At 40.8% G+C, this 16,992-nt stretch overlaps 2 protein-coding genes and 1 non-coding gene across 3 annotated transcripts in view; 1 reads left to right on the top strand and 2 right to left on the bottom strand.

The window, feature by feature from the left end:
- LOC141656799 (jasmonate-induced protein homolog) overlaps window positions 1–16,992 on the bottom strand; it is a 239,665-nt gene that overhangs the window by 213,596 nt on the left and 9,077 nt on the right. The gene's annotated exons all lie outside the window — the stretch shown is intronic.
- Window positions 10,878–10,984, bottom strand: LOC141658127 (small nucleolar RNA R71). Its single transcript, XR_012549031.1, has one exon. It is a non-coding gene; the product is annotated as a small nucleolar RNA R71 (small nucleolar RNA).
- On the top strand, window positions 11,957–15,980 carry LOC141654885 (uncharacterized). The gene is made up of 4 exons (XM_074461997.1): window positions 11,957–12,507; window positions 14,560–14,697; window positions 15,346–15,524; window positions 15,613–15,980. Exons 1-4 carry the CDS (start codon window positions 11,957–11,959, stop codon window positions 15,978–15,980), a joined length of 1,236 nt encoding a protein of 411 aa, XP_074318098.1.

Below are 16,992 nucleotides of genomic sequence, written 5' to 3'. Positions count from 1 at the left end.
ACAAGCTTAACAAACAAAGCTACGAGCCTAAGACACCTAAACCTAGCCGCAACAATCAATCATTAAGAGAGATTGTGTACAAGCGAATTACGAAAAGTTATATGGATATGAATTATTAAAATATACAAAAAGATATGAGTAGATAACTCGGAGGATAATTGTTGAGTTTATGGATTTAAGTACCTAAGAGGGGGAGGGGGTAAATTATGTACTATTTAAAAATTTTATAACTCCAACTTTATTGAATTAAAGTGAGTTACTAGGACAAAAGAGATGAGAAGATACTTTGAATAATATTGAAAGATTGAACAAGTATCACGATGAATGTTTGCTGAAGTATGAAAGCAACAATCGTTCTGACTGTATCTATTTGTCTCAGTTTGTGGAATATGACTGCAGACCAAATGCGACAATATGATGAACTGTTACTTCTAAGGTTAAGCAAAGCAAAAACAAACAAACAAAGTAAATTGCAGCGGAAATAAAGTAAAAACAATGAACACGAGATTTTTGAATTGGTTCGGCAAATACTCAAGTGCCTACGTCCAATCTACCTTTTTATTGTTTTTCTTTTAGTGATATACTCCGACGACTAAAAGACCCTTACAATAAAAGACACCAACCTACTCCGGTTGTAAAGCTAGTACAAGAACTACTCCGTTCTTATGACAAGCTAACTCGCAACCTACTCCGGTTGCCAACTCACAACCTACTCCGGTTGTCAAGAGTTAAAGACTACTCCGTCCTAAACTCTACTAACACACTTAGAATGTTATAGGATCAAGTTTCCACTAACACATTCTTAACAAAGAATAGAGATGGACAACTTTTACAAGATCAACAATTCATAAGCAAGAGAGTTTAGTATAGAAAAAAACGATAGCCACGATCGTAACAACTTGAAGACACTTGAAGACTTTTAGAGGATTTTGCAAATAAACACGATTTTAAGCTTTAAAAACAATTTGCAAACATGAAAGAATTATTTCAGAAAAGTCTTAAGGATTTATGAAGGAGGGGCTCGCCTTTTATAGAGGAAATGGGAGAGGGGGTTGCTAGGGTTTTGAAGGGTCAAAGACCTCACATGTGAAGGGCAATAGCAACCACCCAAAACTTGCACCAAAGAGGGCTCTTTTGCAAAGGCAAGAATAGGGAAAGATAGTTTGAAAGATATCCTTAAATGCTCATGCAAATTTAGAAAACAAAGAGAGAAAAGACAAGTCACATGATGACAAGTTAACACTAAAATGGCAAAAAGCATTCTTTGTTTTCTTAAAGAGCCAAAGGGTTGAATTTGCATAAAGAGGAAACATTTTGAAAATAATAATTCAAACCACTTTTTAATGAAGACCATCTCCTTAATAAAAATCTGATTTTTATCTTTGAATAATAAGAGTCACGTGAAAGGCTTTTGAAAGATAAAAGGAGACTTCAAGTTTTACGAGTTGTGGCAATAATCCAAGCAGCTGTTTACTTGTGAAAGCAACGATCGTGCTGACTGTTTTCTATTACTCTAATATACTCTACTTTCTCACTTGTACATTAGATGACACTTGACTTAATACAAAGGGATTAATAACAACTTCAACACTTCTTAATCCATGCTTGATATGATCAATAAACCTGAAAAGGTAAACTAAGATGACACAAATCAAATGGGCATGTTATCATCAACATAAGGAACCCAACAAATTCCCCCTTTGATGATGACAAGCCCCAAACGAATGTATAAGCAATGTAAACACCTTGATTCAAGATTTTAAGCAAGCAAGATCAAATGATAGAGAAGGGACAATATTACCTTACCTAAGGCAAAAGTTAGAATCAAATTACCATGACAATTTTACATTGCCCCAAAACAAGAATCAAGCTAAGAAGGTTAGACAAGCCATTAGTTTAATCAATAAGCAAAGGGATTCAAAGCATGATTTTACCTTTTCCCCCTCTTGACATCATCAAACGGATAGGGATGTCAAAAGCATTAGAGTGCAGATATTTCACAAGAAAACACAAAAAGACACATGTAATTGTAACAAGGTAACAAGGTCAACATAAACAAAGATTAAGCATAAGTTAATCAAAGTTTAACATAGCTAAAGAAAGTTTAAAATACACCACCAAATGTCAAGATAACAAGCAAAGAAAATATTGTCTTAGAGGGCACAACCAAGGTGGGACAAAACGAAAAGGCACGGGTAAAAGTCAATTAGGCCGAGAGGGAAAGGATAGGCTAAGGGGAGGAGGCTTGTTCACCATCCGAGCCACTACCCAAAGGGTCATCATCCACATGAGCATCATCACCAACTTCTTTTGTTGACACAACGGTGGAAATGATATCCACCTCACCACGGATGAGGTCCATAGTAGAAGCAAGGGCCGAGATTGCCAAGTCCTTTTGACGAGCATCTTCCTTAAGCCACGCACTCAACTCAGCCACGGCATTAAGCACTTCCCGCATACTACCCGTAGTCACTTGACTAGATGACCCAACCTCCGGGTCCTTCTTAATTTTCACATAAATTAATTCATCATTCTCAATTTTGATAAGCATCTTCCCCATTTGCCCATCACTCATAACATCACACATATCCAACGAACCCAAGCTAGTATTCACTAACACCCCTTGTGCCTTGAGCACAACCGATAACCACATTCCATAGGGTAAGTGAATCATGCTAGAAGAAGGTCGACGAAGCTTGGTCGAAATGAGTTGAAAGCGTTTAAACATTAACCCGACTAGGTTCACCTTCTTATGGGTAGCAATGTGGTAAATGAGGTATTGTTGGGCTATGGTGAGTTTTCCCCTATCACCCGAGGGATAAATAGACCTACAAAGCATGTTGAAAATGATTCGAAGAGGAGAGGGTATTTGGGTGTTGCTTACGGGGCCAGGAGAAACAGTTTTGGGACATACAACTTGGGCGACATTAAGAGGTGAGGCATAAGGTAAAGCGACCCATGTTTCGGAGGGAAGTTTGTCATAACCTCCGACAGGAATATCAAGGCCGGTAGCGAAATCAGATTGAGACAGTTTAAGAGGCTTACCATTCACCTTAGCCGTAAGAGATTCACCAGACTTATCAACCCGAACAGTTGCAAAGAACTGGATCACCTCGCTCACAAACACCGGTTCTCGCATTTCCAATAGTTTTTCCCAACCTTGAGCTAAGACCATATCACGGACTGAGTGAAAAGCAGGCGGCTCGAACCATGTTTGGTTGTAAACCCGAGGAGAGTGAATTGCTTTGATGTTCATCAACCTCTCACAATTTTTGTAAATGGAAGTAGGGAGGTCAATACTCTCAAGATGATCCCAAACAATGGCCAAGTCCCATTTCGAGGTTAGGGAGACCGGATCAGAGGGAGAAAGGTATACAAGCTTTTTCTTCAAAGGTTTCGATTTTTTCTGGGGAGGTTCACTGGGATTTTCAATTGGAGTATCAACAATGGGGTTATCGACATTACTCTGCTCGATATTTTCTGAAATTGGGGGTAATTGGGATGAAGAGGCTTTTTCTTTTCTTTTGAGGTTCTTTTTCGCCGGAGTCGGGTCAGACTCGCCGGACTTAGTCGGATTTTCATTTAAATCAAACTCGGTTTCTTCTTCAACATCTTCAACAACCACCGTAACCGGTTCAGAGGAAGAGCTCGGAACAGTAGAGCCTTTCTTCCGACCACCACGTGTGCGCCGTCCTACCATTGTGGAGATGGGAATGTCGTCGGATGATGGAGAGTCAGTGGGGTTTGGTGATGGTTGTGGGTTTCGTGGATCTGGGTTTGTTGAGGGAGTCGTGTTTGAGGTATGAGGAGGGAATGCGTAGGAGGTTTTGGTTGGAGTCATTGTTGGAGTTGTTGATGTCGGTGGGTGTGATGTGACAGGTGGTGAGGTCAAGTTTGTTGGTTTGATGGGTATGTGGGTATTGAAGGATGTCTTGACCATGGTGGGTTAATAGGTAGGTGAGATGAGGGAGTTTAGTGGATTTGGAGATGAAGGGTTTAGTGGATTGGGATGTTTGGACGGGTAGGCGTGGAAGGTGGGTTGAGATAGTAAATGGCCCATTAAATGTGGTAAGTGAGGTGGTTGGCCCAACTAAACATATTTAATCACTCGAAATAAAAACGCAAGGTAGCATATAATAAACGTAAATTTAGATATGAGGTTGAGTGATTACCAACTCACAAATACGGTGTCAATTTTGGTCTAAACATGATGTCAATGCACTTAGAACACTTAATAACATATATCCAATTTTAATTTAATCAATTAAGGAATTTTGTAAAACTCACACTAAAAATCACAAGCTATTAATTAACCCAATTTCTAGTCTAAATTTCTCAAAATGTTCTCTTGCAAGTGGCTTAGTAAAAATATCGGCAATTTGATTTTCGGTTTTGCAAAAGATAAGTTTAATATGTCCTTTTTCCACATGATCACGAATAAAATGGTGACGAATATCAATATGTTTGGTTTTAGAGTGTTGAATAGGATTTTTGGAAATATTTATTGCACTCGTATTATCACACATTAAAGGAATGGAGTCAAAAATAATACCAAAATCCAAGAGTTGTTGTTTTACCCAAAGGAGTTGAGAACAACAATGTGCCGCACTAACGTACTCACTTTCGGCCGTAGAAAGAGCTACCATGTTTTGTTTCTTTGAGGCCCAAGAAGTCAAGCAAGGACCCAAGAACGTTGCAATTCCGGAGGTACTCTTTCTATCTACCGTGCACCCCGCATAGTCCGCGTCCGAAAACCCTATAAGATCAAAAGGACAATGTAAATGGTACCATAGGTAAAGATTTTGTGTTCCAATCAAATACCGAAGAATTCGTTTAACGGCTTTGAAATGTGATTCTTTCGGATTTGCTTGGAACCTAGCACATAAACAAACGCTAAAGAGAATGTCGGGACGACTTGCGGTCAAGTAGAGAAGTGAGCCTATCATACCTCTATACACCTTATCACTAACATTCTTACCGAGTTCATCTTTGTCCAATTTGGACCCGGCTACCATAGGTGTATCATGAGGCTTACCATTAGTCATCCCAAATTTCTTAAGCATTTCCTTAATATACTTTTGTTGATGGATCATGATTCCATCCTTTGATTGCTTAATTTGGAGCCCAAGGAAGAATCCTAGCTCACCCATCATGCTCATTTCAAACTCCGATTTCATTAGTTCCGAAAAATATAAGTAAAGGAGTTCATTTGTTGCACCAAATATAATGTCATCAACATATACTTGTACAACCAACAGTTCAATGGACTGTTGCTTTAAGAACAATGTTTTGTCAACGGAGCCTCTTTTAAAACCATTTTCAATAAGAAATTTAGACAATCTATCATACCAACATCTTGGTGCTTGTTTTAAACCATAAAGAGCTTTGTCTAATTTGAAAACATGGTTAGGCAAGTCATTGTTCTCAAAACCGGTGGTTGCTCTACAAAGACATCTTCTTCCAAATATCCATTTAAGAAAGCGGTTTTGACATCCATTTGGAAGAGTTTAATGCCTTTGTGAGCCGCAAAAGCTATAAGCAATCGTATGGCCTCAAGTCTAGCTACCGGTGCATAGGTTTCATCGTAATCAATACCCTCTTGTTGGTTATAACCTTGCACCACTAGTCTAGCCTTGTTCCTTACAATTTCTCCCGAGTCATCAAGCTTGTTGCGAAAGACCCACCTAGTACCAATGACGGTACGATTAGGCGGTCTAGGGACTAAGTGCCATACCTCGTTTCTTTTGAATTGATTGAGCTCTTCTTGCATAGCAAGCAACCAATCTGCATCGATCAATGCGATTTGTTACATTTGAAGGTTCAATTTGAGATAGGAAGGCATTGTGGGCACAATACTCATTGAGATGAGCGAGATTGTTGACGGATGATCTTGTTCGAATTCCCGAGTTGAGATCACTTGTGAGATTAGTGAGTGGATGCGAGCTTTGATGTTTCCACTTCTTTGGAACAATGGTTTCTTGTTCCCCCTCAACAGCATCAGTCACATTGACTGTTTCTATTGGCCTGGAAGGTTCTTCATCCTCACTGTCTTGGGTTACTTCAGTTCTGGAGGTGGATGCAACAGTCGTTGGGTCTGTTGCTTCCAGAGAAGAATCAGAGGTGCTCCGTGTTCCCCCCGAGTTGCTTGATCTCCTTTGAAGGTGACAGGTCTGTGTCTTGCAATTCGGTCTTTGGAGCCTCTTCATCCGTGAACACGAAGTCTTTTCGAACAAGACCAATCTCAAACTCATCATCCTCATCCTCATCATCATCATCCATGTTTTGTACCTGTCCAAGCACACTAGATTCATCAAAAATGACATGGATGCTTTCTTCAATTAACAAGGTTCGTTTATTGTAAACTTTATAGGCCTTGCTATGATCGGAGTACCCAATAAATACTCCTTCATCACTACGTGGATCGAACTTACCCAAATTGTTTTTACCATTGTTATGAACAAAACATTTGCTTCCAAAACATCTAAAATATGAAATGTTGGGTTTTCTTCCACGTAGCGACTCATAGGGAGTTTTATTCAATATACTCCTTATCATGACACGATTATGAATGTAGCAAGCGGTATTTACCGCTTCGGCCCAAAAGTTTTTAGGCAACTTACTAGATAATAACATTGTTCTAGCCATTCCTTCAAGGGTTCTATTCATCCTTTCAACCACACCATTTTGTTGTGGGGTTCTAGGAGCCGAGAAGTTATGGTCTACACCATTGTCATCACAATAAGCACCAAATGATGAGTTTTCGAATTCGGTTCCATGATCGGTTCTCATTGAAACAAGTTTTAAACCAAGTTTATTTTGAATCTTTCTTAACCAAATTAGAAACTCATCAAATGTCTCATCCTTAGAGCTTAGGAAGAGTGCCCAAACGAACCTAGAGTAATCATCAACAATGACACACACATAACGACTACCACCTCTACTTCTAGTTCTCATTGGTCCACATAAGTCGATATGTAAAAGTTGCAAAGGTTGAGATGTACTCATAATTCTTTTGGATTTAAAGGAACTTTTAACATGTTTAACTCTAGCACATTCATCACATACTTTATCAAAATCAAATTTTATATTAGGAATGCCTTCAACTAAGTCAAGTCTTTTAAGGGTATTAAGAGTTTTTGTACTAACATTACCAAACCTTTTATGCCATAACCAAGGATCATTGTTCATTACACTCATGCAAGACATGGTGTGACCGGATAGAGAGTTCAAATTAGTTAAGTACACATCTTTGACACGTCTTCCTTCGAGTATTAGTTCATTAGTAGTGGCATCAAAAATTCGACACATATTGGCACGAAATTCAACAACATTACCCTTATCACAAAGTTGAGAAATGCTAAGGAGATTATGTTTCAAACCTTTGACAAGCCGAACATTGTCGACACAAAGTAAGGATGACTTACCAACTTTTCCAATACCAATTACTTCACCTTTCTTGTTGTCACCAAACCTTACCGTGCCACCATCATATGCTTTAAGTGAGAGGAATTGGCTTCTATCACCCGTCATGTGACGAGAGCATCCACTATCCAAGTACCAATTGCGGCCGCCTCTCACCAAGCCCTACACAAGATTAGTTTTTGAGTTTAGGAACCCAAATGAATTTGGGTCCCTTTTTGTGATCAACATAACTTGTGGTGTCTTTCTTAATGTTCATTTCTTTCAATGTTTTGGTGTTCTTATCAATGTCATCAAATCGTTTTGTACATCCATTAAAAACATGACCATTGTCACCACAATAATTGCAAATGATGTATTCGGGAAGACCTACATACTTCCTTCTTCTAAAATCGTTTTTAGGCTTCTCGGATGCAACAACGATCATTGTTCCATTTGAACCCCAAACCAGCAGATTTATCACATTTCTCGGTTTGATTCGTGAGGAAGTTTAACACGGTTTGACTTCCTTCCCATTTTTCAGTGATGTTCTTAGCATTAACAAGTTCATTGGTCAAGTCATTGACACGTGAGAGAAGATGCAAATTCTTTTCCTTTTCTCTTTTAAGTTCATCATTGTTAACACTTTCTATGGACAATCTTTTCTCAACAATGAAGTCATGGGTGTGATTGTTGAGTTTAGACACGAGATATATGATTCTTTCTTTGGACTCTTCATATTTAGATGTCATCTCGTCAAGTCTTTTGCTTAGATCAACGACTTCATCGGATCTATGGTGAGGAGAAGACCTAGAAGTGCTACATTCGGGCATACCTTTTTGAAGGAAAGTAAGCCTATCATGGAGATCTTCTATTTCATTCTTGAGACAAATGATAACTTCGTTATTTACGCTCTTTCTATGCCTAAGAACCTTTGCTTATAGCTCACTTGAATGTATTTTATGTGCATTTCAAGGTTTTAATTCCATATAATGCTCAAATCCCGTCCTTTTGAAAGTTTGTTTCGGTTTTGGTTGTGTTCTTCCATTTTTTTTGTAGGAAAGATGATGATTTAGCAATACTACACCCACTAAGGGAGGCCCATATGTGATACACATGACCACAAGCCCAACCCAAGACGGAATAAAAGGCTTAAGAGAGCAAAAGGCTGAGTCTAGCGCGTATCCAGAAGCAAGATGCGCATCTCTTACAGGAAGGCATAAACCGTGCGCATCCAACAGTGCCTTCCTCATCTCCAAGATGCGCATCTCTTACAGGAAAGCACAGACCGTGCGCATCTAACCGTGCGTATCTCAACTCAACAAAGTGCGCATCTCCGTATTCGCGCAATACTCTTATTAGCTTGAACGACATTGTTTTAAGTCGTTTTTACTTGATTTGTAACCTAGTATATAAGCAAAGAAACTTGAGTTTTCTGGGATTATCATCATATAACAACTCTTAGTGAGAGAAATAGAAAAAAACCCTTGTAATTTGTGACAATCCTTCAAACAATTTACAAGATTCAAGCTTTCTTTCACCAAATTCCTTGTTTCTCAATTGTTCTTGTTGTTGGTATATTTCAATTTCTCTTTCTCTCTTTAATTTCATTTGTTTGCATTTGTTCTTCCTTCAAGTTTGTTTGATTGTTTATGTTAAATTTGCATCTTTGTTGTTTGTTTGTTGTTGTTTTCACCATTGTTCATCTTTTCATTGTTCATCTTTCCTTTGTTTCTCTTTCATTTGTTCATCCTTGGATAGTTGTCCTCAAAGACTTAATCTTTGAGTTGATTTGGTTAAAGATTGTGTCTTTTAGTTTAATCAACCTTGTTATTAGATTAAACCATCTTTCCTCTTAATTATTGTTGGATTGTTGAATGTTTAGAAGTAGAACTCATCTTCCACCCATGTTTATGTTTAAAGATTCCATCTTTATTGTTTATTTTGCGATTAGGACCATGATTAGTGAGTAGTCTTCCACTAGGGCTCGGTTTGACTCAACATGAGTAATTTCACTAATTGAATTTCATAAAGGCTAATTATTTGGGGAAATTGGTGAGGGTAGTTTAGAGGAATGACATGGTTTATGGGTTGACTTTTGGGTAGTGTTGACTTACCACCCTTGACCACCAACGAGAGTTGGTTAGGTTGTGATTTGGATACCCGAGACTTGACCCTATTGTTAACCTTGGTTGAGACCGAAAGGGAGAACCGGGGTAGGACACCTCTAAACTAGCGTTTGAAATCGACCCTCGAGAGAGGGAGTGGGATGACCCGGAAATTGATGGAGCTTAATGACCTTAGCAAATATTGGACTACCTTGGGAAAATGCATGTTTTTGGGGTAGTCGGGTATTGAGTTAGGGATTCCGACCTTCGAACCCGAGAGGGGGGTTGGTGGGTAGTACTAGTGTCCTATTTCGAACCCGAGAGGGGGGTCTTAGGCGAATTAGAGTCGTCACCTCCTCACCTAACTACCCTTGTGATTAGCCTAGAGATTTGATTGTGTGGAATTACGAATTGTTTGGGAAGAACCGAGTCTTAGGCCTTTTAATTATTTGATTTACAACTTAGTTCTATCTTGCTCACTTTTTATTCTCTTGTTTAATTGCATTTCATTTTATTTTGTCTAATTTAGTTATTAGATTAATTCTCTCTTCCCTTATTTTCGACTTAGCTAAACGATAGGATTAGAACAATTAGTAGTCTTCTCAACTCCTTGTGGGATCGACCCTTAATAGTGTACAACGATAAAATCGTGCACTTGCGAGGTATAGCTTGATACCATCAAGTTTTTGGCGCCGTTGCCGGGGAGTTCGGCTAGATATTAATTGTTTTCATTCTTGTTTAGACTAAGTCTTTTGTTACTAATCTCTCTCTTGAGTGTGTAGGACTTCTTGCATGAGAAGAAGAAATCGAAGAGGTCAACCAATTAGACCGATTGACCACGAGATCGAAGCAACCGCGAGAAGACTAAATTCACTCCGTAGAAGAGGGCTCATAGAAACACCGATTCCTCAAGAAAATCCAGTAATTGAGAACCTTCAAGAAGGACCACGGGTCTTTGAAACTTTCGAAAATCCTTTTGCAACACCGGAAACGGAAGTAACAATGGCCGCGGTCCCTATGAGAGATAACTTGGCTCCGAAAAAGGTGGTGAATCCGAGTATTGTGAAGCCACCTATTCAAGCCAACAATTTTGATGTGAAAGCCACCTTGCTACAACTTGTCCAAGGGAATCAATTCGGAGGGGGAGCCACCGAAAACCCCAACGAGCATCTCAACGAGTTCTTGGATAGTTGTGACATGTTCAAGGCCAATGGAGTCACGGAAGATGCCGTACGCCTTAGGCTTTTCCCTTACTCTTTGAGGGGAAGTGCCAAGGAATGGCTTAAAAGTTGTGAACCCGACTCTCTTCGGACTTGGGACGATGTCTCTAAGGCTTTTCTCAACAAGTATTTCCCACCCCAACGAACCGCAAGAATTAAGAGTGAGCTCCAAGGGTTCACCCAACAAGAAGATGAGACCCTTTATGAAGCATGGGAGAGGTACAAGGGCCTCCAAAGGCTATGTCCTCACCACGGTATTGGAGATGATGAGCTCATCAACAATTTCTATGAAGGGTTAAACAATGATATGAAGATGAACCTTGATTCCGGCTCGGGGAAGGGAGCTTTGGATAAGATAGACCACAAGACGGCGAAAGAGCTTATTGAAGAAATGGCTTCTCGTACCTTTCATTGGAACAATGATAGGCACAAGAGGAAAGGGAAGTCAACGGTCGAATCGGCCAACAATGTGGAAGTGAAAGAGATGATAGAAGAGCTTAAGCAACAAGTAGCCTTGATGAGCTCAAGCAAAACATCTAGCAATTCTTCTATGAGGAACCAAGTCTATAGTTGTGAGCTTTGTGGAGACCAAGGACACCCACCCAATGAGTGTTCCTTGGTGGTTGGAGATGGAAGTTGTATGGAGCAAGTGAACGGGATATGGGAGTCTAGTCCGGCCAAGCAAGCATTTAACAACAACCAATATCACCCGGGATTGAGAGCCCACCCAAACTTCTCCTATGGCTCTCAAAATGTCCAAAACCCAACCTTCCAACAAAAATCACAACAACCAAACTTCCAAACTCAAAAACAAAACACTACATTCAACCAAGGTCCACCGGGTTTCCAAGGGAGAACCTTCCAACCAAGGCAACAACAATTTCAACCACTCAACCCACCAACCAACCCACCTTTCCAACAAAACACCCAACCTTTCCAACAAACCACCCAACCTTTCCAACAAAACACCCAACCAAAGTCAAGCTTGGAACTCATGATGGAACAATTGATGACTTCACAAAACCAACTTGTCAATACTCAAACACAATTCATCAACCATTCCACTCAAAAACATGACGAGACAACCTCATCCATCAACCAACTTAGGACCCAAATGCAAGCTTCTCAACGGATGACGGACAACCAAATCTCCCAATTGGCTACTCAAATGAGCCAACTTCAAGCCTCCCAAGGGAAATTCCTGGTAAAACCGAGGAAAATCCGAAAACTATGAATGCTATCCACTTGAGGAGTGGTAGGGATTTGGAAGACCGGGAATTTGTCAAGAAAAGGAAGAGTAGTAGACCGGGTAATGTCATTGAACCTCAAGTTGTGGTTGAACCTCCTAAGTTAATTGAAGAAAAGGAGGGAGAAGAGGAACTCGTGGAAATTGTTGTGGAAACTCCAAAAGTGATTGATGAACCAACAAGGGTAGTTGAAGAGCCTCAACAACAAGTGGTAAGAACTTATGTACCACCGGTTCCCTTTCCACAAAGGTTGGCAAGAGCCAAACTTGAACAAAAGTATGGGAAGTTCATGGATATGATGAAGGGTATCAACATTACTATGCCTTTCATTGATGCCGTAAAGGAGATTCCAAGCTATGGCAAGTTCTTGAAGGAGCTCATCTCTAACAAAAACTCCTTGAGCCCGACAACCACGGTGAACTTATCCAAGGAGTGTAGTGCAATTCTCATGAATGAGGCTCCTCAAAAGCTTGAAGACCCGGGGAGTTTCTCCATTCCTTGTAAGATTGGGACCGTGCACATTGAGAGGGCTTTGTGTGATTTGGGGGCTAGCATTAGTCTTATGCCCCTCAAAATTTTCAAGAAGTTGAAAGGTTATGAGCTTTCACCAACAAGGGTTTCTCTCCAACTTGCCGATAGGTCGGTAAGATACCCTATTGGTCTTGTGGAGGATGTCCCACTCAAGGTGGGGAAACTTGCATTTCCATGTGATTTCTATGTTATGGACATCCCCGAAGACTCAAATATTCCCATCATATTGGGGCGCCCATGCCTTGCTACGGGGGGTGCCATGATTGATGTGAAGAATGGGAAGCTTTCTTTGCAAGTGGGTGAAGATAAGGTTGAATTCTCCTTGAACAAGGCTATGAAAGAGCCTTCGGAAGAAAAGTCTTGTTATATGATTGATGTGGTAGAAGAATGGGTTGATATGAAGAAATTTGATGAAGACAAGGGTTTGCAAGGGTTCCTTGAGGGCAAGGTAAAGGATTGCAAGGAGCACCGGGAGTATGCTTTAGCTATGGAAGCAACAATTGAAGAAGACCCGGACAAAGAATTTGAAAGCTTGAGAGGAGATGGTAAAAAGGAGGAGAGATCTACGCCTCCTCAAGTGGAGTTGAAACCTCTTCCTTCTACTCTTAAACATGCTTTCCTTGGCCCTAATGATACTTACCCTATTATTGTCAATAGTGCACTCAATGACACCGAACTTCAAAAATTACTTGATGTTGTGAGAAAATACAAAGATGTCATTGGGTACTCAATTGATGATATCAAGGGGATTAGCCCTTCTTTTTGCACCCATCGCATTCATTTGGAGGATGAGAGTGCATCTTCCATTGAGCCTCAACGCCGCCTTAACCCCGCTATGAAAGAAGTGGTTAGGAAGGAGGTGTTGAAGCTCTATGATGCAAGCATAATTTACCCTATCTCCGATAGTGCATGGGTGAGCCCGGTGCATGTTGTACCGAAGAAGGGCGGGGTCACGGTAGTCACCAATGATAAGAATGAACTAATTCCAACAAGAGTCACAACCGGGTGGAGAATGTGTATAGACTATAGGCGCCTCAACAAGGCAACTAGGAAAGACCATTTCCCCCTCCCTTTCCTTGACCAAATGTTGGAAAGACTTGCCCAACATTCTCATTTTTGCTACCTTGATGGGTTTTCGGGGTTTTTCCAAATCCCGATTCACCCTAATGACCAAGAAAAGACCACATTCACGTGCCCATTCGGCACCTTTGCTTATAGGCGCATGCCCTTTGGGCTTTGCAATGCGCCGGCCACATTTCAAAGATGCATGCTAGCTATATTTTCCGAATATGTTGAGAATATCATGGAGGTGTTTATGGACGACTTCTCGGTCGTAGGCACCTCATTTGATGGATGTCTAGCTAATTTGGGTAAGGTCTTGAAAAGATGTCAAGAGAGTGGTCTAGTCTTGAATTGGGAGAAATGTCATTTCATGGTGACATCCGGGGTTGTTTTGGGTCATGTAGTGTCGAGTAAGGGCTTGGAAGTTGATCAAGCCAAGATTGAAGTGATCAAAACTCTACCCCCTCCCACTAATGTAAAAGGAATTAGGAGTTTTCTTGGGCATGCCGGTTTTTACCGGAGATTCATTAAGGATTTTTCTTTGATTGCCCGTCCTTTAACTTTGTTGCTTGGAAAAGATGTGCCATTTGAATTTACTAATGAGTGTTTGGATGCATTCAATAGGTTGAAGGAAGCTCTCATCACCGCTCCAATCATGCAACCTCCCACTTGGGGAGAACCTTTTGAGTTGATGTGCGATGCTAGTGATGTGGCGGTGGGAGCGGTGCTTGGACAAAGGAAGAATGGTAAACTCCATGCCATATATTATGCAAGCAAGACTTTGGATGAAGCTCAATCACATTACACTACCACCGAAAAGGAGCTTTTGGCGGTCATATATGCCATGAACAAGTTTCGTTCTTATTTGGTGGGCTCTAAGGTAATTGTACACACCGATCACACGGCATTGAGGCACTTGCTAATCAAGAAGGAATCAAAACCACGCTTGATTCGGTGGATACTTTTGCTACAAGAGTTTGATATTGAAATTAGAGACAAGAAGGGTGTGGAAAATGTGGTAGCCGATCATCTTTCTCGGCTACTCCATGTCAAGGGGAAGGATGGATTGCCAATTGACGATTCCTTGCCGGATGATCAACTATTCGCACTTGCTTTGATGGATGTCCCTTGGTACGCGGACTATGTAAATTATTTGGTATCCGGGGTCATCCCACACGGTTATGATTCCCATAAGAAAAAGAAATTCTTCCATGACCTTAAGCAATATTTTTGGGAAGAACCGTGCCTCTACAAAGCTTGTGCCGACGGGATAATTAGAAGATGCATCCCCAATGAAGAAGTCCAACCCATAATCTCTCATTGCCATGACATGCCAAGTGGAGGGCATGGTAGTTCACGAAAAACCGCCGCGAGGGTGCTCCAATGTGGATTCTTTTGGCCTTCCCTATTTCACGATGTGGCCACCTACGTCAAGAAGTGTGACAAGTGTCAAAGAAGTGGTAACATTTCAAAGAGGCATGAAATGCCAATGAACTACATACTTGAGGTGGAGTTATTCGATGTATGGGGCATTGACTATCAAGGCCCTTTTCCCTCATCCAATGGGAATGAGTATATTCTTGTTGCGGTGGACTACGTGAGCAAATGGGTTGAAGCAATTCCAACAAAGACTTGTGACGCAAAATCAGTGACCAAACTAATGGAGACAATCATATTCCCACGGTTTGGAGTTCCACGAATTGTGATAAGTGACCGTGGAACTCATTTCCGGGAGAGGACTCTTGATGCTTTACTTAAGAAGCATGGGGTGCAACATAGGCGGAGCCTTGCCTATCACCCACAAGCTAACGGCCAAGCCGAAATCTCTAACCGTGAAATCAAGATGATCCTTGAAAAGACCGTGAGCCGGTCAAGGAAAGATTGGTCTACCAAGCTCAATGATGCATTGTGGGCTTACCGGACCGCTTTCAAAACACCAATAGGAACTTCACCGTTCGGTTGGTGTCTGATAAGCCTTGTCATTTACCGGTTGAGTTGGAGCACAAGGCACATTGGGCCATCCGACGACTTAACTTTGACTTGAAGAGCGCGGGAGAAAGCGGCTACTTGACCTCAATGAGCTTGAAGAATTTCGACTAGAGGCTTATGAGAGCTCTAGGTTGTACAAGGAAAAGACCAAGCGATTCCATGACAAAGCTATTATAAGGAGGGAATTCAAGGAGGGGGACTTGGTTCTCCTCTTTAACTCAAGGTTCAAGCTATTTTCGGGAAAACTAAAGTCAAAGTGGTCGGGGCCTTTCACCGTGGTCCGAGCTTTTCCCTATGGGTCGGTTGAAGTATCCGATGGAGACCAAACATTCAAAGTGAATGGACAAAGGCTAAAACACTACATTGCCGGTTCTCCCGTCTTGAAGCATATAACTTTCATTGATACTTGTCTTGTCCATCCTTGAATCCCATTTTATTCTTCATGACTTGTCCGTTTATTTAAGTTACTTCTTGGCTTGGTCGAGCCTACGACGTTAAACAAGGGCGCTTATGGGAGGCAACCCACATTTGACGGTTTTAGTGTGTTTGAGTTTTTGTTGAAGGGATTTTTTTTTATGCTTTGAGAAAGCATTTGAAGCATTTTGAAATTTATGGGTAGCAATCAAGATCCTTTGGGAGAAAATTGGAGGCTTAAGAGTCAATGAAATGAGAAAAAAAGATCGAAAAAATAAAGAAAATGGGCAAAAATTGAGTGGAATGCGCATCTCTTGCAGGGAGGTACAGACCGCGCGCATCTCACAGTGCCTTCCTCATCTTAAGGTGCGCATCTCTTCCAGGGAGGTATAGACCGTGCTTTTCCAACCGTGCGTTTCCCATCTCGACCGTGCGTATGTCCCAAAAAAAAAAAAAAGAAAAAAAAAAAAAAAAAAAAAAATCAGATTACACGGTCCACTCCACCAGCACCCATAATCTTCATCTTTTTTTAAAGACCAAAAAAATAAAGAAACAACCTTTCTCCTTTATTCTCCCAACTCCATTAAAGCACCACCTTAAACCATCTACAAGTCCTTCAAACACACCCAAAATCGCCCCAAATCAACTCAATAACTACAAATTCTCCATCTACTCTTCATTTCTAACATTTCTATCTTTTCAGAAATCCATTTTGAAGAAAAAAATTCACCATAAAATAATTCCTAGATCCGATTTTTACCTTACTTCTTGGCCTCCAAACTTCACCATCTTTTGAAGGAAGAGTAAGGGGGCAAAGGGGAATATTGTGGTGTAATTTTTGGGCAATTCCGGGCACTTTCGTTTTTTCTGGGTTCGAGCTGTGAAACGGGTTTCTACTATTTCGGGGTTTCTAGCTTTTACAAATCGGGTAAAAGCTGGAATGGCATCAAAAAGACAAAGGCTAGGAGAAGGTATGACTATTTACTCTACTTCTTTCCCTCCACCCCCTTTAGTTAGAGGACC

Source organism: Silene latifolia, chromosome 5 (assembly GCF_048544455.1).
Source record: "Silene latifolia isolate original U9 population chromosome 5, ASM4854445v1, whole genome shotgun sequence".
In the NCBI taxonomy this organism is placed as follows: Eukaryota; Viridiplantae; Streptophyta; class Magnoliopsida; order Caryophyllales; family Caryophyllaceae; genus Silene; species Silene latifolia.
This window is presented reverse-complemented; position numbering and strand designations above follow the sequence as displayed.